At 42.9% G+C, this 16,231-nt stretch overlaps 3 protein-coding genes across 6 annotated transcripts; 2 read left to right on the top strand and 1 right to left on the bottom strand.

The window, feature by feature from the left end:
• Window positions 1-406: 406 nt before the first annotated feature.
• Window positions 407-2,980, top strand: LOC129590825 (uncharacterized). 2 transcript variants are annotated; one of them, XM_055486238.1, is made up of 5 exons: window positions 414-634; window positions 1,337-1,393; window positions 1,877-1,933; window positions 2,108-2,184; window positions 2,346-2,978. In XM_055486238.1, the coding sequence occupies exons 1-5, from the start codon at window positions 566-568 to the stop codon at window positions 2,404-2,406; spliced, it is 321 nt and encodes a 106-aa protein (XP_055342213.1). In that variant the 5' UTR covers window positions 414-565; the 3' UTR covers window positions 2,407-2,978. The 2 variants fall into 2 exon arrangements, with proteins under 2 accessions (XP_055342214.1, XP_055342213.1); XM_055486239.1 differs by lacking the exon at window positions 1,337-1,393 and having other exon boundaries at window positions 407-634; window positions 2,346-2,980.
• A 283-nt stretch (window positions 2,981-3,263) lies between these two features.
• Window positions 3,264-6,150, bottom strand: LOC129590768 (CREB/ATF bZIP transcription factor-like). 2 transcript variants are annotated; one of them, XM_055486140.1, is made up of 6 exons: window positions 5,960-6,150; window positions 5,736-5,834; window positions 5,595-5,661; window positions 5,124-5,459; window positions 4,706-5,039; window positions 3,264-4,100 (listed from the first exon to the last, which is right to left on the bottom strand). In XM_055486140.1, the coding sequence occupies exons 4-6, from the start codon at window positions 5,299-5,301 to the stop codon at window positions 3,656-3,658; spliced, it is 957 nt and encodes a 318-aa protein (XP_055342115.1). In that variant the 5' UTR covers window positions 5,302-5,459; window positions 5,595-5,661; window positions 5,736-5,834; window positions 5,960-6,150; the 3' UTR covers window positions 3,264-3,655. The 2 variants fall into 2 exon arrangements, with proteins under 2 accessions (XP_055342115.1, XP_055342114.1); XM_055486139.1 differs by having other exon boundaries at window positions 4,706-5,042; window positions 5,960-6,149.
• A 684-nt stretch (window positions 6,151-6,834) lies between these two features.
• Window positions 6,835-14,719, top strand: LOC129590751 (paraplegin-like). Of its 2 annotated transcripts, none has more exons than XM_055486121.1 (17): window positions 6,835-7,302; window positions 7,462-7,650; window positions 8,070-8,131; window positions 8,273-8,383; window positions 8,682-8,757; window positions 9,231-9,430; window positions 10,240-10,444; window positions 10,946-11,142; window positions 11,285-11,472; window positions 11,585-11,651; window positions 11,893-11,977; window positions 12,041-12,177; window positions 12,656-12,811; window positions 13,017-13,069; window positions 13,157-13,199; window positions 13,531-13,755; window positions 14,397-14,719. In XM_055486121.1, the coding sequence occupies exons 1-17, from the start codon at window positions 7,086-7,088 to the stop codon at window positions 14,625-14,627; spliced, it is 2,442 nt and encodes an 813-aa protein (XP_055342096.1). In that variant the 5' UTR covers window positions 6,835-7,085; the 3' UTR covers window positions 14,628-14,719. The 2 variants fall into 2 exon arrangements, with proteins under 2 accessions (XP_055342096.1, XP_055342095.1); XM_055486120.1 differs by having other exon boundaries at window positions 9,231-9,439.
• Window positions 14,720-16,231: the final 1,512 nt, after the last annotated feature.

Genomic DNA, 16,231 nt, shown 5'->3' with positions numbered 1-16,231 from the left:
CTATCGCATACTTATTTCTACATAATGCATTATGTAGAAACGACTGAACCTGAAAAACTCAAGAAGGTAGGAAAAAGAATACTGTAACAAAAAACGTAAGGATAAGCATAACAAAAACATAAAAGCATAAGAAATTATAAGAAAAAATAAATAAAATGAAGCCAAAACTCTGCTCGCCAAAAATTTCTAAGTCTCATACGCAATTGTGGTTGGCCACTCGAACACGACCAGTCCGCATTGCGCGCAGCGACTATTGGAAGGCACAGCAGCGTAAGATTTCCGTATGGACATAAACTAAACATATTAAAGGGAAAATCCGTCCAAAAGTACTTTGCATACGCATATGCCTATACGGTATACGGTCACTTCTACCGTATGTATTTCCCCGGCATCTACTATAAAATCCCCCCCGCGCAACGGTATCGGCAAATAAAGTGTCTGCGCAGTTCCATTTCAGCATTCTGAAATAAACGTGTGGAATATTCCGTATCACCTTTGATTTTAATTCCGATATTTTCAGTCGTGGGTTTGTGACAATTTAGGTCGGAACATCCGAAGTTTCAACATGTCGAAGAAAGAAAGCCAAACCACCGGAAATGATGGGGCTCGGCTCTTTAACCAGTTTAATCCTGAGGTACAGGCTGTACTACGCAGTACTGTGTTATGTTTTATTTATTGTCTACTGGGATGTTCATATGATGATCATCATCGTACCAAACAAAATTAGTTACATTCAAATTCAATCACACTGCAACTCACAGAAAGCTCACAAACCGCGGTTGCATTGTGTACGTAGTCAATGTCTACTTGGTAGTGGAATTTACAATCCACGATTAGTAAAGTTTGTGTAAGTAGTAACTAGTAAGTACACTGATTTTACAGTGTTCTTACGGCTTATTTTTTTGCATTTTAAAACTTACCTGAAACGACTTGATACGAATGTGCTTTTATGGATAAATGTATAAATCTAAAATTTTTTAAACTGCTAGAAATGGAAAATCAAAGGCTTAGATTTAGTTTTCAGTTTCGAATATAAGTACGATCGAGCAGTAGTGCTTAGGAGGTAGGTCTGATGTTTAGAAGTTAAAAACGTATCAATCGTAACCTTTCTTATAAAATTGTGCCCGGTGTATCTGCGTCCGCTGTTGATTGTCGTATTCGACGCCGATTTTGCTGATTTTCGTTGTATTAAAGAGCGCCGTATTACAGTAGGACATCGGATTTTGTGTTAATTAAGGCACGACAGACTACTAACGACAATTCGGCTAACTGCGTTTGAAAAGTTAAACGATTTTTAGAGTACATGATGCTGATAATTTGGTTTCGATTTTGACAGGATCATCCGCGCGACGAAGAGGGCCAGTTCGTGGAGAAAAACGATTTTAACCCTGAGGTACTGCGCAGTGGGCAGTAATATTATTTTTATTTTTTTAATGTACATGTACCATGGTGGGGAAAACCATTCTACTCGGTGTGCTGCTGCTGTCTCCCGGCTGGAGGTTTAATGTACTGTACTGTTGTATGTTGTAAAAGTCACACTCCGGGCGGGTGACGGCAGCAGTACAGGGAAACGGCCCGGGTAAATGGTTTTAACTTTTATATCCTTTCTACTATACAGTATACAGTACTATCTATATACACTCAGTACAGTCACTACAGTGTACACTGTTTACTGTGTACAGTACTTATTTTGCTGCGGTCAATTGGGTGTTATAACTTATAATATAAGTAATTATACGTACTATTGCATACTTAAAGTAAGTACGAGTATGTACACGGAAGCCGTTCTTGTAGCTTTATTATTAATACTTCCTAATTCCTATTATTGCTTTAATAAAATATCATAATTAATAATGGTTTGGTTTTATTTCGGCAGGATCATCCGCGTGGCAAAAGTGGCCAGTTCGTGAAGGATAATCAATTTGATCCCGCGGTACTGCGCAGAATTTTTATTCTATTTATACTTAACTCCTTAACTGGGGTGTTATCGTGTGTCGTATGCAAGCCGGTCTATAAAATCATATACTAAGTAGTGATAATTAGATTTCCATTTGACTGATGATAATTTCATTGCGATTTTTAATTTATGACAAGTTGATTTTGACAGGAGCATCCGCGTGACGCAGATGGCCAGTTCGTGAAGACTCATGAGACCGCGCGTGAAGAGCTGAGCGCAGCTGCCAAGTGAGTAGTATTCGGGAACCAGATAAGATTCTTTGAAACTTGAAATTAAGTTTAAAACTTTCTGGCACAGTTTATTGTTTATGCAGTAAAGAAGATCGAAGCGGTTATCTGATTTTGCGTCCATTGGATCTTGTTGTGAGTATTGTGTGTTCCGGTTGTAGGCTCTTCGCGGATACCATGCCACGCGATGATCAAGGTCGTTTCGTTGGCGAGAAGAAATAATGGAAGGAGGTGGAACGTCACCGTTCGGAGTGTGTGTAAAGAGGGTAACTGCTGTTGCGCGTGGTTGCTGACAGCTGTGCGTGATTGGAAGGTATCCCTACTTCTCTTATTAGTGCACTCAATCCAGTTTCATAGTTACTCGGGACAGAAATAATCTCGTTTTTTAACATTTCATTCCTGGATCTGAAAAATAGTTGTCTTGTTCCGTCGATTTGGTATCTCTAACCTGTGTATAAAACAACTTGAGAGAAGCTTCTTTGTAAATAGCTGTTAGCCAGTTGTTTGGTTTAGATTGTGTTTCCTACTTGTTAGCGCAACATGGATAGAAGTGATGTTACTGTTAGTACGAACGCAAGATGTTGATAAGAAATTAATTAAATTAACAAAAATTAGTACAGTACATTAACAAAAACTGCAGCAATTTCATTTTTACCATGACCTACAGGGTGTCAGGACTCAGGTGTATATGGTAAGTAAGTAGTTTCGTTGTCGTTATGATTCTGCGAGATGCTTTCAGTAGATTTATTTTCAGCGATTCTTGTAACTGTAGCCTGCAGTGTGACTTGATTTTGCGACGTAATTATGTGGTGCAGAAACGAAGAACGTTAAAGGTAATTTTATGCAAACGTTGTTCGTTAAAGACTTAACTGTCTAATCTGTACGTGGAATTCGGTACCTGTTGTCAGACTTGTTGAAGCGAACTGGTGCCGGTGATTGCACTACGATCTACATCAGCGTTTTCTAGTTTCTGCCGTTTTGTTGCACAAGATGAAAAGAAAATAAAATATACCTTTGTTTCTATCACACTTCGCAGCAGAACAAAATCCGCTCCGATTACGCGATAATCGATATACAAATTTTTCGTCCTAATTTTATTATTAACTGCGATCGGAGAAAATGATTCGCTCCTCAACAGAATCCACTAGCGGAATGGAATACACGAACAAAATAAATCTGCGGCAAAGAACTATTACAGAGCACCTGAAATGACATTAACAGCGACATAATTCAATATGATCATTCTGGACAGATTTTCCGCGTATGTACAAGCGAGAAGAAAGTACACCCAACAAAACACGAAATCCATCTTGGGAATCTCCCAAGACGCTCTAACGCAAAATACTACCAACCTGCGTCAGTAATCAAAAGTGTTAATATCAAAAGCATCATCCCTCGAGAGAAAAAAACTACCTACATAAATACACAAAATATCCACACAGCAATGCGCTCCAATCATCATCACAGCGGACTACTTCGAGCCAGCCTCACTGCTGCAGTGCGAGCATAAATGCAGGGTGATACTGGAGCCGTTAATGTGCAGACAGATGCCGCCGATCTCCTTGGCCTGCTCCTTCTTGGCCGTCTTCTCGTCCTGGGCGCTGCCGCTGATCTGCCGCAGGATACTGCGCCCGTCCAGACGCAGGCCCGGCTCCGTGTGGCCGTCCTTGTTGAAGAAGGGGGCGTTCTGCAGGTACTGCAGCAGATCCACCACGGACTGCTGCGACTTGACCAGACTGCGCAGGTAGGCCGCGTCCTCCCGCAGGCGGTCCAGTTGGGCGCGCGCCTCCCGCATGTCGCGTTCCATCGTCTCCGCTTCCGCTTTCAGGTCCATGCACTCGGTGATCAGATGCTCCTCGCGTTGTTTCTTTTTCAGACGGAGTTCGCGGGCGGCCACAGCCGGTGCGGACATGGAACTGCAATGCAGCAAAAAAAAATTAGAATTAATTTAACTGGATATTTGCGCATAGGTTATATTAAATTGGCTTGCACACACTGCTGTAGAATTAAACGATATCGCTATGAGTATGCACAGCCACTATGCTACGGAATCGTCTATACTCAACAGCGTATTCATTTCGCTGTAACTGAAAAATTTACTGCTGCTAAGTGCTAACAAGAGTACTTGTTGACAAAACACTGCTCGCGATAACACTTTCAATAAGCACATTAATAAAAACACTCAATAAAAGTAAACAGAAAATATTCCCAAATTTTGCAAAACAGAAACAGATGGCAAAGATAACCGCAATCAATTATTGTGCAATATAAGTGAAAATCGTAGCTTTGATTGGGGAATTTCCTACAAAGTTTTGTCGAATTATTTAAAAGTCAAGAAAAATTTTCCTGTAGTTCAGGGAAACTGAAACAGTCAACATGACCAAAATCGCAGCAAATTATTACATAATAAAAACACAGAATGACTAAAAGTTATTCCAAAAAGATTAAAAATCATAAAAACTACATATAAAACAGTGTTTTCAAATATGTTATCGACAGTAACTGTGTAGTGTGTACTTACACGTCACGGCGCTGTCGCTTGGCATTCTCGGCAAAGGGCACAGTAGGAATCTTCGGCAAGGACGGCAATCCCGCATCCCCAGCACCCCCGTGCTCCGCGGCGGCCAGCATCCCCTCCACATCGCGTCGCGACATCTTCCGTCGTCCATCCGTGGACACCCGCCCATCCGCAGCGTGATTACTCCCATCCGTCCCCGACCCGTCCGTCCCATCCGTGTAGTCCGTCAGATTACTACTCACACTATCCCCGTCATCATCCGAATGGCGTTTATGGCGTTCCACCAGCGGCCGACTAGGACTGAAGGACTTACTCTTCACCGCCGCCTTCTTGGACCCTGCTAAAACATTCACCCCGCGTTTACTCATTGCCCTACCACGAGAATGCGCAACACGCTCGCTCCCAGTGCCAAGTATCAAACCTTTCTCCGCTGTGCGATTACGAGTGATCTTCTCGTCAGGGGTGACGGATTTCCGCTCGTCAAACCCATCGGGGAAGGCCGGGAAGGTGGGGATCTCCGTCTCCTGTTTGACTTTGGTCAGACTCCGTTGGCCGTACTCCACCTCCGGCCGGGGGGAGCCCAGGTGCCCGGTGGCCATGAGGTAGGGCGGGAGGTCGGTGGTGCCGACGTCATCCTGCCCGACGGCATCGGCCAACGCCTCGGGACTGCCCAGGCCCAGGGAGTCGGGCCAGCTGGTGGTGCGCGCGTACTCCACGATGAAGGGATCGTCGTCGGGCAGAGTTAACCAGTCTAACGCTGTACAAGACGCCGCATGAGTCTCAGTGTCTGGGGGGAGGTCCCCGGAGGTACACTGGGCACCCGTGTGCAGCTCGGACAGGTAGCCCAGCACTTTGTACTCCTGATAGGCCTCCCATAATAACATCTCATTACCATTTATCCCGAGATCCAGGGGGGTGAGGTCTTCCTCTTTGATGTGGACACCGGCCGTCAGAGGGTTCTGATCAGGGACATTCATGCTTGTGTCAGTCACGTAGGGGGTTTTGTTTCCTGAAAGTGTGTCTGTTAACTCACCTCCCAGGAAAGGAGTGGGTCGTGGGCGACCCCGGCGAGTGGCGCGGGCACGGTGGCGGAGGTCGCGCGATTACTCACTTTTAACTGCGTTTTAACCACCTGAATTAAAAACAATTATCCGCACACACAACTCCAGTGATCTCAAACCTCGAAATCTCTTAAAAATCAAAAAAGGGAAAAATCGATCCGAAATGAAAACACGTTACAACGCGTCGAATACGTACAGGTTGATGAACACTAGCAACAGAATAGACTTCTTCAGATGGTAAGTTGTAAGTATAGTCAGAAACAAGAAAACTAGGCTTTTCACAATCGTATAGTTTTTTAAAAGTCAAAGATAAAAAACAAACAATTTCTGATTATTTTCTAAATCATGAAATATGAAATTTCCAGAGCGTGGTTGCAGTGCCTACCAGCTGCAGCGTACACGGCTTCGGGGAAATCCAGATCAGTCTGCGAACTCACAACGTGGGCGATGAGTCACGACGCCCGATATTATTATTAAAGCCAGCCAATGGTAGAAAGCGGACCGCCTGTAAGGGGTGGAGCTTTCTCCCAGCCGCTCGATGATTGTGAAATATCGCGCCCGTTTTAAATCCAGCATCATCCTGTCGATGATCTGGATTTCCCACGGAAATGATTGCCTTACTTCTTTGATTTTTCTTACATAAGGAATTAAAGGGATGATGTAAACACCATTAAATACCTGAGTTGCTGAGTACTTGCCTCTTTGTTGCACAATTCGCATGCACGTTGACTGAAAAGAGATGGCTTGGATTTTTACGCCATCCAACACGCGTTTTGCACGAAAATCCTTTAGCAATGCTTAAATCCCGTTAAGCATACTTAAGCATAAATTATCGGATAAGCGAGGTGTTAAAAAAGCAAACTACAGGATTAACTGAACAATACCTCGTATTGTGACGTATATAAATTTACGAGATATAACAGGACAAATTTAAAACAGGATCGGAAAAGGCATTGCTGACATTTGCTGTCGTCGTTTTCACCGCCCCGAGACACTGTGGTGTCTCACTACCTTACCGCCCACGTCGTCGGTTTCGAATGCGTTTTCATAATATGGCAGTCTGAACTTTTGCAAATTCATCGCGAAAATGATTACAATTTACAAATAACAAATTCGCAAAAGTTTTTCTTCTCTGACTTTTCTACCTTTCAGATCGTTTTTTGAAAACTCCAATGGCCTAATCGCAGGCTCTTTTAAAACTGATATCTCCTTGACTTCGCTGTGGGATACGAATCAGTTTCCGTTGAAGATCACGGTACGCGCACGACCGACAAACAGTGCCTGCAGGACTGCTGCGTACTGGTTTAACATTTGACTGGAAGATGTCGAAAGTTCTGATGTGTCGAACGCTTTATGTATCTCTGCGCGAGATCCCCGCCGTCCGCCCGTGGGCTCTTTCCCGTATCTACCTTCATCTCGCCTTCCGACACGCTGCTGTTGTCCCAGCGGAGCTCAGTAGAAATCTTGTGCGTCATGTTGGAGCGCGAGCATTTCTCAGCAGGTGCTCACCGTCCGTCAACTTTGCCTTGAACAGCAAAGGTGTGTTTTCAAGTTTCTATGTTGTTATTAATTTTTTGCCTTCTCCGATATTTTTTTTTATCATCTTCGCTCAGCTGTGCATGATGTGCGCTATGGGCGGTATTAATTGGGACTTGGAGTGATGGCATATCTCGTTTTACAGTGATGTTGAATTTTCAGTGCTGCATACAGCGTTTGCCGGACCCTCTGTTGACTGTCCATTCTTCCTGCGACACTTCGCGACATCCTCGTCCTTCCTGGCGGAGAACGATGCCAAACCCAAGCCTTCGCCGGTCCCACCGAAACCTCCCAGTTCCGAAAATAGTTCGGGACAGGAAAAGAAACAGGACAACGATGAGGATGATGACGGTGCGTGCGCGATCCATGCTGAACTGTTTACTGTGCTATGATAATCTGCGGGCTTTTCTAAATGAATATAAAAATGCGGCACTATTCGGTACTGCAGATTAGAATTTTGCGTGCTCTGCACTTAGCCACTGTAACGCTAATTCCTCCACAAACAGATATCTGGGAAATGGTAACGACACGGATTTAAAAATAATTTTTCCTAACAGAAATATATTGAAAGGTAAAAATTTTATCTTAGAAATTCAAGAACACAGAGGTAGAAAAACATTTTTTATCTTAGATGTTTTTCAGCCTGTAGAAACCGCAAATTACAGACCGTTCTATCCCATGCGTAATGTTTCCTTCTTATTTATATATATTTAAATTTTTTTACAATGTTTTTGTGGATTTATTTTTTAAAAGTTCATTGTTGCATCTAGATGAACCGCGGATGTCGATGGGAGCGCGCCTGCTGGCCTGGGCCGCCGTGGCGTACTGCACGGTAAGAAAATAATTACCTAATGCGCGATGAAATTGTCCAGAAAAAGTTGGTGGTACTCGTATACAAAATCACCGTGAATTACTGACGCGTTTACACTAATACAGTAAAATATGCTGCATGGATTAATTTTCGATGGTGCAGGTGGCAGTGTTAACGATGCTCATGCCGAATTCGGAGAGCGGTGAAGGGATGCGCTTCATTTCCTGGCATGAATTCGTCTACGAGATGCTGCAGAACGGCGAAGTCCAGCAGGTCAGTGTCTCATGGGATGGCATTCCTTAGAAAAGTCTATCGCGTGTGTTGAATTCTTGCATTGTGCACTAGCTGCATTTGTTGACTGTCAAATATTTTCAGTGCAGTATTGGTAAGGCCGTAAGGCTGTAATAATGTGATACGTAGTGCAGTGGCATGTGATGGCCGTCCAAAGTATGTAAAGATTAATTTCGTGCTGGAATACTTATGGGCTCGTGATGAATATGATAAGTAACTATTGTCGGTATTATTTTTTGACAATTTTGTTCAACAATAAGGGAACCGTATGCGTCTGCAGATCATAATCCGACCGGACGCTAGTGTCGCCACCATCCACCTGTTCGATGGTGCCATTATCAAAGGACGACGGGCAGGTTGGTAGTTCTACGCTCATTTGTCTTTACTAAAACGTGACGTTTAAACTTCTTTGGGCTCTTCTGTTTCTTGTTTTGGTTTGGCTAATATGCATCAGTTTTTCATATGTTTTATGGTATTTTCATTAATTTTCTTGATCTCTGGCTTTATATAGCGGCTTTTTTTAGACGTCGCTGGAGCATTTTTTTCCAGTTTCGTAGAATGTGGATAATGCTTCCAAAAGTGTGCTGTAGAATTTTCGTTTATGGCCTTTGCCTTTTGACCAATTGGGCGATTTTACTATAATTATTTTTTTGTTAAAAAGTTGAACTTAAAACTGCAGTAATTAAATGATATTTGTAATTTAGTTACCTTATGATTATTTTAATCTGTAATTTATTAGCGAATTTTTTAAATTTTTTATACCAAATTTATTTATTTTATTTTTATACTATTTTTTTTAATTTTATTTTTATTGATTTGTTTGGTTCAGAGCACCGCACGTACCATCTGATGCTACCGGATGTGGGGAAATTCGAGAACAAACTGCGCGAGACCGAGCAGGAGCTGGGCATCCGGCCCGGCTTCGAGGTGCCGGTGATTGTGGAGCGCGATCAGGAGATGGCCTGGTTATTGCTGCTGTCCTTGGTGGCCGCCTCCATCATGGTGCTGTGGATGTTCCGCAGCGGCACAGTAAGCACGGTGTGTGGGTCTTGCTTGGCTGTAACTGCCCGGGCGCGGGATTCCCTTTGGCTGTGTTCTCGCTTTATTAACGCTTATGACACCGTCTTCACTAGAGTTACAATTGCAAACGATTTAATAACATGCGAGAATACATACAATGGAAAAACTGTTGAAAATAGTGAGATATGTACCATTAACCTGTAAGAGGAGAATCCTCTTTACACACAGCAGCCGCCCATCCGCCGCCTACCTGGTTGGCTCAAGCTCAAGCACAAATATCTTGATCTTCGCCAACAGCGGCGATGGCACAGTGGCTGTGCTACGTGGATCTCACTCGGTAGCCAGCGGTTCGATTCCGCTCCATCGCCATTTTTCGGAATTTCCTCAACAGACAGGATCTTCATCTGACCGCCCTCCCTCGCTGAGATCATCACGGACAGCCGACTTATGGCTGCCTCTGTTATAAACCATTATTATTTTATTTAATTCCTTTGTTAATAAAAGAAGAGACTTTGAAAATTAGATTTGATTTTTCCACAACCTTTTTTTAAAATTTCATTTTAATTAAATTCCGATTTTTTAGCAGTGTAAAAATTGTTGAAAATTGTTGAAATAATAATAAATCAATGAGTATTATGATTTTATTCACACTCGTTTTTAAAAGAAAATCTGACGGGAAATTAATTTTTTTAAAATTCTGATGAATAATTGGTTTGATTTGATTATTTCCTTTAATTGGATTTCATTTCAAATCAGTTAAAAAACAATTAAAACTGTTTGAATTTCACACCCTAGTTTCCACGATGTCTTCTGTATAGATTAAGCCGCCGCAGTTGTCGGATATGTTCTCCGGAATGACCCGCGCTAAATTCACCCTCCTGGACCCGCTGACGTCGCGCGGCAAGGGCGTGACGTTCGCGCAGGTGGCCGGACTGCGCGAAGCCAAGCAGGAGGTGATGGAGCTGGTCAGTTATCTCAAAGACCAGAAAATCTACCGGGATCTGGGCGCCAAAATTCCCAAAGGTCAGTTGTCGCGGTTTTCTCTGGCGTAAACGGTGCTAGTGTGTGCAGGCTGGGGATTTGGTTGGCTGGTTGGGGTACTTAGAGTTTGCTGACGTTGCGGGATTCGTTTGAATTTCATCGTGTTGGCATCTTGTACGTTTTACCCGAAATTTTGGTCGCATCAATGCGCTTGCAGTAACAAGAAATAAGGAGTATAAATATTCCTAGATCAGCAGTTTCAGAGCCGTGTGATTGTGATTGGTATGAATGTTGTAGTGCAGTGGTAACCTTTATCATCCGTTTGACCTGTGTTTGTTTGCCTAGCTCAGCTCGTAAAACTTTCTTTGTATGTCTCATAAAACTTCTTTGTCTCATAAAACTATCTTTTCTTACTTTATAAAAAACAAAAATTTTTTATAATGTGGAAATTTTTGGCTGTTTTAATGTGACGCAGCAGTATAATGTTGTCTTGGTAGTGCCGTGCGTAGCAAAGTACTCTGAAAATGATATTGCACTACCTAGGCGTTCTCCTGTTGGGACCGCCCGGTTGCGGGAAGACCCTGCTGGCCAAAGCCATCGCCACCGAGGCCAGCGTGCCGTTCCTGTCGATGGCCGGCACGGAGTTCGTGGAGATGATCGGGGGACTGGGTGCCGCGCGGGTCCGCGATCTCTTCAAGGAAGCGCGCCGCCGCGCGCCCTGTATCATCTACATCGACGAGGTTCGTCTGTCTTGGGTGTTATTATTTTGTTCTTCTAATCTTTTCTAATTATTGATTACGTTTCTGTTAATTTAATGTGTTAAGTTTTGATTTGTGTATTTATTTCTTATTTTATTTTTACTAATTCGTTGGTTTTCTCTAGATTGACGCCATTGGCCGGAAGCGGAGCGGGGAAGGACGCGGCGGGAGCGGCGAAGAGGAGCAAACGCTGAACCAGCTGCTGGTGGAGATGGACGGCATGACGTCATCCGAGGGCGTCATGCTGCTGGCTTCCACCAACCGCCCGGATATACTGGATCGCGCTCTACAGCGACCGGGCCGCTTCGATCGGTAAAGCAATTTGGAACAATTTTATAGGCTTTCTTATTATTTATTTTATACTGATCTATGTATTTTGTTCCGTATTTTATTTTGAAGGCTGTTTATGTGGTTGTTTCTTTAGGCATATTACCATTGATCTGCCGACTGCACTGGATCGTGAAGAAATCTTTCAAGTTTACTTGAAACAGGTATGGTTCATTTATTTCCTTATTCTCGTACGATACTTATTTTCTTTTTCGCGTTCTTTATAACTGCTAATTCTTTTTCTTTATGCTTTGTCGTGTGTACAGTCAGTTAGATGATGCCAGTCTGTAATAAGTTTTTAATTAATAATCTTTTTGTCGATTATTGTACAGACTCGAATCTATTTTACCATAAATTTGCCCGATTTTTCCTGTATGTAAATGTTCGTGTGATACTCTTGTCCAGATCAAACTGAAGGGCAATGTGGAGAAGTTCGCGAAGCATTTTGCTAAAGTGACCGCCGGCATGACGGGAGCGGACATTGCCAACGGTAAACCGTGATGGCATTTGTAAAATTCACTGTTTTCAAGAACATTTGGTGTTGAATGCGCAGTTGTCAACGAATCCGCGATACATGCAGCCAGTCGCAGCAAAACCATGGTCGACCGGGAAGACATGGAGGCGGCGCTGGAGCGGGTGGTGGCCGGGACGGAGAAGCGCAGCAACGTCCTGTCGCCCCAGGAAAAACGGGTAGGAATCAGGAAATAATTGGATGGGGTTTTCATTGTTCTTGCGGGTTGTCGAACGGATTCATTGGGACGCTTTATCGTTCTGGCTTGGGTTTCGCTGAATTTTTCATGGTTTCGTGGTGCTTATACATATATTGCTGGGGAATGGTGATTTCCCATTTGTAGTTTTTTAGTTTGCTGTATTTATTGATTTTTCCATATGTAGTTATTTATTATTTTTGCTTTGTATTATTTATAATTTTAGTTATAATTTTAATTTTTATGATTACTTGGTTCTGAAGTGTGTCCGGTTGTCTTCTTCATTTATTTCTGTAATGTTGATTTTTTTGCCGCCTTGTACTGAAATTTGCCGTTTTCATCTGACCGGTGAATAATAATTTTTTATTCGATTTATTTTGATTTTTAGCACCAAAAATTTTGTGTGCCTTTTCTGCTGACGCTTTGCTAACTACATGTGATAATTGTCGCATTATATGCAGATTGTAGCGTATCATGAGGCCGGTCACGCCCTCGTCGGCTGGCTGCAGCAACGCACCGACGCCCTGCTGCGGCTGTCCATTCGCCCGCGCACGTCGACGGTGCTGGGATTCTCCTGGGATCAGGACAACGAGCGCAAGCTCTTCTCCAATGAAGATGTACGGGATTTTAGAGAAGATGACATCGAATATATTTTCACAGTTTTTTTTAAAATTTGATATATGAAGCAACGTTAATTCATAATTAATTCTTTCGTTTTTATACTGGCTTTTTGACCAGAAAATTCGGGATACTGTCTGACACATAATTCCATGAATCATTCTTTTTTAAATGAAAGGCAAATTTGGGTGTTTGTACTTGCAGTTTCTGGAAAAGATGGCGATGATTTTGGGCGGCCGAGCGGCTGAAGCGCTAATGTAAGTGACCCTCATCACCATGTACACGTAAAGCAACCTGTGAACACATCTATTATCACGAATGCTTCAACTTCATTCTTTAAACAGATTCAACAGCATAACGCAGGGTGCACAAAATGATCTGGAAAAGGTGCGTGCACACAGAAAACCAAGCCATCGTTGAATATTTGCGGTCATTTTATTCTCTAAAATTTTCACGCTTTCAGTGTACGAACCAGTTCTAAATCGTCTGCAGTTTATTTTATATTCACAACTTGTGTTGCTGCTTTAGCTGACAAATTTTATTGACGCTTTATATTGTATTTTATTATCTTTTTTAGTATTATACTTGTAGGCAGTATAATGAGGCAAAGTATTCGTTAATAAATTCGTAGAAATTGCATTGACGTATTGATCATGTTTTTTTTAAAAATGTTTCCTCATATAAAATACTGCTGCAACAGGTGTTTTCTGTTGGATAGGTGACGAAGATGGCGTACGCCCAGGTGCGCACCTACGGGATGAACGCCAACATCGGCCTGGTGTCCTTCCCGGAAGTGGACGGGGATGAGCAGGCCAAGTTCCTCACCAAGCCCTACAGCAAGCGGCTGGCCAAGATGATCGACGAAGAAGCCCGGAAGCTGGTGGCCACGGCCTACTTCCGCGCCCAGCAGATCCTCACCGACAATCAGGATAAACTGGTCAAGGTACAGGAAATAGTCGACGACATTGCGCCGCGCCGTTATGTGCACAACCAACGCGATCAGTACAAGCAGTAACTGCCACTAACTCGCATTATGTTACCGACTTGCAGTACTCTTACACCTTAACCGCTTAACGAGATGGTCTAATCGTTCAACAATTTAATACCGTATAAGCAGAGTGGAAAAAATCTTTGCTGTACTTTAGAATGTGACGAAAATTGTTGCCATTGTAAAATATGGCTATAACGTAGTGCAAAGGCTCCGGTAAGAAATGCGTAAGCAGCGCCTACTATTTTGAAGCCTCTCGTAAATGGTTGGTGAAAATGTTATTTAGACTTTTTTTGATGGACTATAGACTTCGAGAGTAGTGTCACCGCGAACGTCAGTATGCTAAGATAATAATAAAATTGTGTTGATTTGATTGTAATTATATTTAGTTCCCTTTTTGCTATAAAAAGCAGAATAAGGAGAAATTACAGCAAATAACAATAAAATAAAGTCCTTGAATTAAAAATAAAAAAAAATTATAAAATCAGTTAATACATTAAAAAAATTATATATATCATTAAAATAGTAAATACTCATGAAAACAGTAATCATATTATATAATTTAAAATTGGCATTAAGCACTGTTTCCGGTACAGGTGGCGGAGAATCTGCTGTTGAAGGAGCAGATGAACTACGAGGACATGGAGAAACTGATCGGACCGCCGCCGTTCGGCGCCAAAGCCATGATTTCCCCGTCGGACTGGGACAACTTCATCGCCGAGGACATCAAGGACATCAAAACCCCCACCGACCTCCCCACCGCCCAGGACGCCACACCGCCCTCAAAAGAAAACGGATCGGATGACAAAAACGAGAAAAAAGCGTAAATGGGGGAATTTTATTGTGTTTTTACCGTGTACAGTCGTCAAGTGCCTTTCTGCCGTTTGTCTTTCAATGTGGATTGGGAAACAACTGTATTAAAAACCCATCATCTTCATAAGCATTCACACTTCACAGAGTACTTCCGGTTGCATGAACTACTTCGTTTCACACTACTTTCCGGTTTGAATAGGCTAAACAAAAATTAGGCTGATATTGTGAGAAGGCTCCAGCAGAACGAACTTGTACATACAAGGTAATTTCCACAAACGCTTAAAATACAAAGGTTTTTTCATTACATCGAAAATGCCCAATGCACCTTACGGTGCATGTTCGATCATGGTACCGGTTAATCTAGAGATCCATATCGGGCTGCACGGAACAGACGGAATGATTATCTATGCTCGTAGACTTTTATCTCCATGTATACTTTATTATCTTTATTCGGCAATGGCCACTTCACAGAATAAAAAGCCAGCGCTGGTACACACTAAATAAAATGATAGAAATTTCAACGTTAAAAAAAAACAACCGTAATCCTTGCTGTACGACAAATTTTTCCCACGTATTCAGTGTTCCCAAAACTGCTGCTGCAGTTCCTCTAACAAATACCAGGCCCAGAGGCTGTTTAAAAAAAGCCGTGGCTCGGATTTCAATGTATTGTACTTTGTACATATTGTGCATAACCGTTTATAGTTATATTCCAGTAAATATTTATCTTTATAATCCTCGTAAATCGAAAGCCATTCCTGGCTACAGAATCCATGATATAACAATATAAAAAATCGTTACACGAGATCGAAGTATTCGTTCCTTATACAGTGCTATATAAATACAGATAATGAATATATACTCTCATCTGAATTATGGAGAATCTCCACTATAGACTTGTCCCTCGATAACGTAGAGTTTTGCCGTTAAATAGAGATACCAAAAAACCAACGCCGGTTGTCATTCGTTCTTCGACTCAAGGAGACATCCTGATTGCGTTGTCCTGCATGGCCCTCCGATCGCATGGCCAAGGACCATACAATCAGGAGGTCTTGTGGAAGGGCCAGATCGAATCAGCACTGGAAGTGGTGGCTTCGCTGTTCACTGTTTTGGGTGCGTCCACGTATCCGACTAAGGAGCCAGCGGATCACTCCGCTGAATTTATAGTCAAATATGTGGTCCTGAACCTGCTTAGCCGCATCCTTCCCAAATACAGACCGTTACGGACGCAGCTATGGCAGCTGCTGCATGCGCAGCAGTGCAAAATGTGGCGCAAAACCATCAGGCGCTTCTGTGCTGAAGCGGCACGCATAGAGAACGCGCTCAAGGAGACCGGTGCAATGCCAGCATTCAGCGCGACGACCAGCTGCTGCACAAGGCGCACCGGAAGGGCTAGACAGCCGTGTATCAAGCGGTTGCGGGCCGTACCTCACCGTCCTCGATACTGAAGAGCCGGAGGAGGAGCGCTGTCCGCAAAGGGTCAGCCAGACGCTCAAACCCACGTGTGCCACATACCGCGTCGCCAGAAGAAATGGCTGCCCTTCCATAAGCAGTAAAAACCACAAAAGACTCGGAATTCCGCATATGCCGTTAAAATTTACAAGTAAAGTGTCAGGCATCG

This window comes from Paramacrobiotus metropolitanus, unplaced genomic scaffold, assembly GCF_019649055.1.
Source record: "Paramacrobiotus metropolitanus isolate TYO unplaced genomic scaffold, Prichtersi_v1.0 Parri_scaffold0000042, whole genome shotgun sequence".
Taxonomy (NCBI): domain Eukaryota; kingdom Metazoa; phylum Tardigrada; class Eutardigrada; order Parachela; family Macrobiotidae; genus Paramacrobiotus; species Paramacrobiotus metropolitanus.
This window is presented reverse-complemented; position numbering and strand designations above follow the sequence as displayed.